The sequence below is a fragment of the Theobroma cacao genome, chromosome 4, assembly GCF_053813885.1.
Source record: "Theobroma cacao isolate CCN51 chromosome 4, ASM5381388v1, whole genome shotgun sequence".
NCBI classification, from domain to species: domain Eukaryota; kingdom Viridiplantae; phylum Streptophyta; class Magnoliopsida; order Malvales; family Malvaceae; genus Theobroma; species Theobroma cacao.
In genome coordinates this window covers 8,152,081-8,159,727 of record NC_142642.1, presented here as the reverse complement: position 1 = coordinate 8,159,727, position 7,647 = coordinate 8,152,081, and the positions used below count along the sequence as shown (strand labels likewise).

The 7,647-nt window shown below is 36.4% G+C and overlaps 1 protein-coding gene across 1 annotated transcript; it reads left to right on the top strand.

Moving 5' to 3' along the window:
• The first annotated feature begins 1,128 nt into the window (after positions 1-1,128).
• Positions 1,129-7,165, top strand: EMB1467 (NADH-ubiquinone dehydrogenase). Its single transcript, XM_007032218.3, has 5 exons — positions 1,129-1,685; positions 2,329-2,575; positions 3,944-4,238; positions 5,252-5,626; positions 5,971-7,165. The coding sequence occupies exons 1-5, from the start codon at positions 1,271-1,273 to the stop codon at positions 6,868-6,870; spliced, it is 2,232 nt and encodes a 743-aa protein (XP_007032280.2). The 5' UTR covers positions 1,129-1,270; the 3' UTR covers positions 6,871-7,165.
• Positions 7,166-7,647: the final 482 nt, after the last annotated feature.

Genomic DNA, 7,647 nt, shown 5'->3' with positions numbered 1-7,647 from the left:
AAAAAATTATCTTTGTGTTTCAATTTTATTAACAAATTTTCATATATATTATTTTTTAATTTTTATTATTTTGGGATGATTATAATGTTTGTTATCATTTTGTTTTATTTTTTAAGTCTCTTCATTTCTTAGCCTTTGGGTTTAAAACAATTAAGTCAAGAGAAAAAACAAATTTAGGCTGAACCTAATTAACTTAAAGCTTCAGCAGCCCATTCCTTCTCCTTCTTCCTTTCTATTTTTTTCTTTTTTTTCTTCTTTTTTTCAAACGAAAACACATCATTTCAACTAAGTGTAAAGACCTAAACTTCGCATTCTCTTTTTTTTCTCTCTCTAGACACTTTTCCCTTTTTTCTCTCTTCTCTCTAAACTAACCTTTCCCACTCTAATCCCTCCTTCCTTTCATCTCACTAATTTTTCTTTTCTTTCTTTTTCATTTGATAGCCATCTCTCTCCTCTCACTTTAACCCTTAATGTCTTCTTTTCCCTAAAAACCCACAGAGTCTCTCAAAATTGATTAACCTACATTTTCTTCATTTTTGGTTTTTACGCTTTTGCTATTTTTTTTAATTGCTTTTGTGTTTGATTTTTTAAGTTTTTTTGTCGATTGATTTTTGTTATCAGTGATTTGTAATTTTTATTTGGATCACTTGTTTGTGACTTGATAATGTTGATTGATTTTTGTGTTAATGGTGGTTATCTCTAAGCAGAAAAAGGCCTCCTCTTACATTTTGTTGCCCTCTTTTTCTTACACTCTGAATCTTTTTTATTTTCTAACCACCTCAAAATTCAAAAAATTTCGACAAATCTCTTATTTTTCTAAAACTTCGAAAAGTTCCAAATATGTTTTATATAAAAAAATCTAGATGATAAAATATAAAAAAAAAAAACTCATGTTTAAATATAGCAAATGACTTCAATACTCTGTATAATGTGATCAAGCATAAAAATAGTTTTGGATCTACCTTTTATATATGTTATAAAATATAAAACATGACTTTAAGACATGGTCAAGCATGAAAATAGTTTTAGATCTTCTTTTTATATATGTTACGGATTTGTAAAATAATAATTAAAAAAAACAAAAAGAGTAATATAAAGCACATAACCCAACAAAAGCGCAAACGGGTCAAGTTCAAACCCGACTTGTGGGAATCACACGCCTGTGCTTCATTTTAGTTTTGAACCCAACATTTCCACATCTCTGGCCACTCTTCACAGCTCCAACAAAGTAAGCTTAGAGATCTCTGCGGAGATACGTGGAACCAAAAAAATGGGTTTAGGCTTATTAGCTTCAAGAACCCTAAAATCGTCTAGAATCCTCTCTTCTCAATTCTCTAGATTCCGACCCATCGTCACCAAACCCGAGCTCCAATCTCCCGATGCCTCAGCAGCCGCAGCAGCACCACAGCCGGAGCCCACTCCGCCTGCACCGAAGAAACCCGTTGCCGGTGCCCGTGTCCACTTCACTAACCCGGATGATGCCATCGAGGTGTTCGTCGATGGGTACCCGGTGAAAATCCCTAAAGGCATGACTGTTCTTCAGGCCTGCGAGATCGCTGGAGTTGACATTCCGAGGTTTTGTTATCACAGTCGACTTTCGATTGCTGGGAACTGCCGTATGTGCCTTGTCGAGGTCGAGAAATCCCCCAAACCCGTCGCCTCTTGCGCCATGCCCGCCCTCCCTGGTTAGCTTTTCAATTTCATAATTTTCTTTTGTATTTTTTTTTCAATTTATTCATTTTTTGGATTAAGATTGTTTAGATGAACGACTTTGAAGTTTTATGCCGATACATGATTTTTTTTTTAATGATTTGTATCAGGGCCCTGAAATTAGTTATATACGAGTTGATTTGCTTCAATGTTTCCGTGTTATTTTTGACGATCCTATTTGTTCTGTTTAATTTTCTGAAAAATACAGCTTTATGGTTCATTGGTGTATGATTAATTTGCAGGGCCAACTAATTTTCTTTTCCATTAAGCTTAATTCTTCATAAAAGATGTTTACTTTCATTAATACCTTTTAATTCTTTTAGTAATTGTTGCTTGGAAGTAAGCTAGACCTTTTGTGCGTCAAGTTCATTTACCTTTAGGTATTGATGTGCGCATAAATGTAAGAGTTCTTGGCTGCTCTTTCAAACGAAGTGCTTGTGAATTTTCCTTTTTGTTTTTTCTGCATGTTAAACAATTTAACATTTGGGGTGTCATGCTGTGTCTTCTCTAACCTCTCATTAGTCATTTGTTGGTTTGGTTCTGCAATTTCGGAATACTTTTTTTTTTTTTTGGTCTTTGGATTATTTTTTCTAATTATGCTTGGGAACTATAATATAGGAATGAAGATTAAGACGGATACACCATTGGCAAAGAAGGCACGTGAAGGGGTAATGGAATTTTTGCTGATGAACCATCCACTGGATTGTCCAATTTGTGATCAGGGTGGGGAATGTGATCTCCAGGATCAGTCTATGGCATTTGGATCTGATCGTGGCCGTTTTACTGAAGTTAAGAGATCTGTTGTTGACAAGAATCTTGGTCCTTTAGTAAAGACTGTCATGACTCGTTGCATTCAGTGTACAAGGTCAGAAATCAACGTAACAACCCAATGCCCTTCTTCCCTCCTTTACTTCTCTTTCTCTAAATTTTACTCTGGCTGTAAAACTGAAAAGTTGAAATTGAAAGAGTGTCTGCTGCCACTCGAAACTTTATTCTTCTGAGCAATCAAATGTAAGGGGCATTTTTACCTTTAGGCATTTGTGGCTACACATAGGAAAGAGAACGCAAATTGTGTTAAATCCCTCTTTTGAATGAATGGATATTTCATAGTCACAATAATTGCTGATATTGCCAATTGGTAGGTTGATGCTTTTTGATTCACTAGTTGTCCTACACCCACAATGGTTATGTAAGATTGCGATTAAGTTGGTGTAATCAATTTGCAGAGGAAACTTTGTTTTACTTAATTAGCTTAGAGATTAGACAGATTATGGTTCTTCTACATTTACACAACTCAGTCCAAGTTCTAAAGCATTTCACAGAATTCATGCCATTGGTATGGGATGTCACCTGGAAACATTTAATGATGTTGCTTGTAGGAAACACCTCAATTAATCGTAGATGAAATTTTGTTTGAAACTATTTAAGTCAAAGTACCGACCTGGCTCCTCTACTATAGGAAAAAGTGTAATTTAGCCCCTCTATTCGAATTTTGAGTAATTTAATCCCTCTATTTTTAAATATGGAAGCAAAGGAGGACAATTACTAACATGTCCCTTCATTATGCTAACATGATGCACACGTGCCATTATGTGGAATTAAAATATTATTATTAACTGATGTGGAATTCTTTTGAAAAATATATAAAAAGTTGGAAAATGGGTGATATGTGGCATGCAAAATGACACATGTCAACATTCACCTTGGGCAGTTTAAAGTCTTGCCCTTTAAGCCATCTCTTTCACCCTAACCCTTTTTTCAATTTGTTTTTCATAGAATTTGATTCATGATCAAAAAAAATATTTTGATTCCGCATCATTGCTTTGTCAAAAAAAGTTACATGTCAGTGCTATGTGTGCCATGTCAGCATAGTTAACAGATTTGGTAGACAGTGTTAGCAATGGTCCTTTGCTTTCAGATTTAAAAGTACAGGGATTAAATTACTCAATATTGAGATAGAGAGACCAAATTACATTCTTTCCTATAGTAGAGAGACCTGATAGGTACTTTGACCACCAAGTTTATGTAAAATCTCTAGCCTCATTAGTGTTCTTTTCTTTTTGAATTTCAAGCCAAAATTTGTATACTCCTCTATAAGCAGTTTTTGGGGCTAGAGCAAGCCTTGTGATCTTTTGAGAATTTGATTATTTGAGCAATATCTACGGGCAACTTCTTGTAGTTCTATGATCCAAAGGTTTGAGTTTGAGGCTAACAACTTCTGGTGTCTCATCAGGTGTGTTAGGTTTGCAACAGAAGTTGCTGGTGTTCAGGATCTTGGCATGTTAGGTCGTGGTAGTGGAGAAGAAATTGGAACTTATGTTGAAAAGCTTATGACAAGTGAACTCTCTGGAAATGTAATTGATATTTGCCCTGTTGGAGCCCTTACCTCTAAACCCTTTGCATTTAAGGCCCGAAACTGGGAGTTGAAGGGAACTGAGACCATTGATGTAACTGATGCGGTTGGTTCCAACATTCGGATTGATAGCAGAGGTCCAGAGGTTATGCGTATCATTCCACGTTTAAATGAGGTAAACTTTCATAAGATGCTTATAGTACGCTCATTTCTAGGAATGTTTAGTCTGATGCCTATCACTTAATGCTATCTATTGACTGCTTTTGCACTTTTCTTAAATTGTTTTGATCTCATCATGTCAGCAACTCAAAGACCGGTGTTGTTTCTGTTAGGAGATAAGCAGCCTTTATATTAGTTCTTGGAAGGGATATGACAAATAACTTAAGATGTGATTTATGTTAGCATTATATTGTCATTGTGATTAATGCGGTTTGTAGGTTTTCACAATAGTTTTTAGCAAGATAATTTTTGTTTTGGTTAATTTAGCAAGATAAGTTTGTGATTGCTGATAGGTAAAACTGTCGCATGGGCTGTGTGTAATAGAATTATTACAGTCCACTAGGAGTATTTTCATTCGTTTGCTTTGTCAGGTGCAAGCACTTTCTCTGTCGGTGCAAATTTATGTGAGTAAAATCAAATGAGAGTGTCTTGGTGCCTTATCATTCTTGTATTGCCTAGTCTCACAAGTTAAAATGGTCATGGCAGGCAATTTGTTTCGCACTCCTATGACTTGGACCCAATTGCTAATTGCTTGAATTTATTATTAACAACGTGAAAATTGTGAATTGTGGACTGCTTGAATATTTATTTCATTTAGGTACTAATTATTAAATGCTCTCCTCCAATTTGTGCAAGGATTTGAAGTAACTAAATTTTATTATCATAAAGTACTGAAGTTTCAATCTTTAAATTGTGAAGGAGGGACTTTGTACTTTCAAAGCTGATTATATTTTCCAACTGGTGCTTTCCTTTTTATCTGCTGAACATGCTTGATTTATTGAAATGTTTGTAACTATGAGTAAAAAATTAAGGGGAAGGAAAAATAAAACTATGGTCAGTAATGTTCTGTTTGCCTCTCCAAATTAGATTTAACAAAAAGAAACCTATATTTCTTCTGCTAATTGCCAGAGGGTTGATCTGTTTGGACAAGATAACTTCACCTGTTCTCTGCTTCGCTGTCCTTTGCAGGATATAAATGAAGAATGGATATCAGATAAGACTCGTTTCTGTTATGATGGATTGAAGAGACAGAGGCTAAATGACCCCATGATTCGTGGGGCTGATGGACGCTTCAAGGCTGTAAGCTGGCGCGATGCATTGGCTGTGGTTGCTGAGGTTGCCCTTCAGGTTAAACCAGAGGAAATTGTTGGGGTTGCCGGTCAACTTTCTGATGCTGAATCCATGATGGCACTGAAAGATTTGTTAAACAACATGGGATCAAACAATGTGTGGTCTGAAGGAACTGGCACGAGCCCTAATGCTGATCTAAGATACAGATATCTTATGAATAGCAGTATTGCTGGCCTTGAGAAGGCAGATGTTTTCCTTTTGGTTGGTACCCAGGTAATGCACATGCAACCTGAATTCCTGTATTTATACTTGTTGCCTGTGCTCTTGCTCGATGTCACAATGTCTTTATCCACATCCATTGTGCATAGTTAGCAATTACTTATTTGAATCTCTCTCATGGGAGGTGTTGCATTTTTCTTCTAAATTGAATGAATATATCAGTTGTGTACTTTTGCTTCATTCTCTGAATTATTTCCATAATCTTGTCTCTGAAGTGTCTTCTGTGTGAATTAACTGTATATGTTGGGGTGGGAGTGTTATTTTTGGCCTTAGGTTGTAGGTTAGGTTCTTTGTTTGGTAATAGTAACATTATCTTATATCTCAATGTTAATTTTCAGCCAAGGGTTGAAGCTGCTATGGTAAATGCCAGAATTCGCAAGACAGTTCGGGCAACAAATGCTAAAGTTGGCTACATTGGTCCTCCAACAGAATTTAACTATGATTGCCAGCATCTTGGCACTGGCCCTCAAACACTTCTTGAGATTGCTGAGGGTCGTCATTCTTTTTGTTCAGTCATCCTATATGCCAAAAACCCAGCTATCATTGTTGGGGCTGGGCTATTTGAGAGGAAGGACAAAGATGCAATTTTTTCTGCTGTTGAAGCCATTGCAAAGTATGGGAAGGTCATCAGACCTGACTGGAACGGACTCAATGTTTTACTTCTCAATGCTGCCCAGGCTGCAGCCCTCGACCTTGGACTTGTGCCGGAATCCAACGACAGCATTGCTTCTGCAAAGTTCTTGTATCTAATGGGTGCTGATGATGTAAACTTGGACAAAGTTCCAGCAGATGCTTTTGTGGTGTATCAGGGGCACCATGGGGACCGTAGTGTGTATCGTGCCAATGTAATTCTTCCTTCAGCAGCATACACTGAGAAGGAAGGTACATATGAAAATACAGAAGGGTGCACTCAGCAAACATTGCCTGCTGTCCCCACAGTAGGTGATGCAAGGGACGATTGGAAGATCATTCGAGCACTCTCTGAGGTTGCAGGTATTCGTTTACCTTATGATACACTAAGGGGCATACGATCCAGGATGAGAACTGTGGCACCAAACCTACTGTGCATGGATGAGATAGAGCCAGCCACTTTTGGACCTTCATTGAGTCCTGACATCACTCAGGAGATAAGCTTGACGCCCTTCAGGCCTGCTGTGGAAAATTTCTACATGACTGATTCGATTACCAGGGCATCAAAAATAATGGCACAATGCAGCGCGATGCTACTAAAGGAGTGAGTGGTGGATTTCAGTATTTAATAAACATTGAGATTCACTTTTTTTTTTGTTTTGTTTTGTTTAATCCTGTCATACCTTAATTTTAGCCATGAACTGGCTGAGCTTCTTGAACAGTGGACAATGTGTCAATAAAGGAAGTTTAGGTCCTTCTGTTTCAATGTAGTATGTTTTGCAATGTAAAAGCATTTCCTTGTAAAACACTGCCTGTAAGACACAGGGTTTCTGAATTCTTTCCCTTTGAGATTGACCAGAGCTGTCCTGATGCCACCGTATAATATGAAACGTGATTCTCTTATCATTAGTGTTTCTAAGAGCCTTGAAGCTCTATTCATATGGGTGGCTTCAAACTTCTGTTGGAACAGGACACATGCACCATACGAGTATCCCTTGGATGTCTATTTTTTTTTTTTTTTTAATTTAAGGAAATAAGAATGGGAAAATTCGGATATTATAAGCAGTTATCACGTGCTAGAGGGGACATGATTTTATTGCATTTCTTTAAATTGCAATTTTCTTCATGAAGATCTACCAAAATATTATTTTAACCAGCTTTATCAGTATGAAAATTTCCATTACGCTTTGTGCTCATCTTAAATCACCAAGGATGCTGGAAAGCTAAATAGATGAATAAAATAAACATGGATTATTAATATGGCAATTTGACTTTCAAATAAAAATATTTATTTTATATTATATTATATAATTCAAATAAAAATATAAAAACTTGATTGAGCAAACTAAAGAAAAAATTTATTTGAAACTTTTAAATATTATTTC

Coding starts and splice junctions, on each gene's coding strand:
- EMB1467 (XM_007032218.3), top strand. CDS start 1,271: ATGGGTTTAGGCTTATTAGCTTCAAGAACCCTAAAATCGTCTAGAATC. Junction 1,686..2,328: donor CGCCATGCCCGCCCTCCCTG/GTTAGCTTTTCA, acceptor ACTATAATATAG/GAATGAAGATTAAGACGGAT. Junction 4,239..5,251: donor TCATTCCACGTTTAAATGAG/GTAAACTTTCAT, acceptor TGTCCTTTGCAG/GATATAAATGAAGAATGGAT.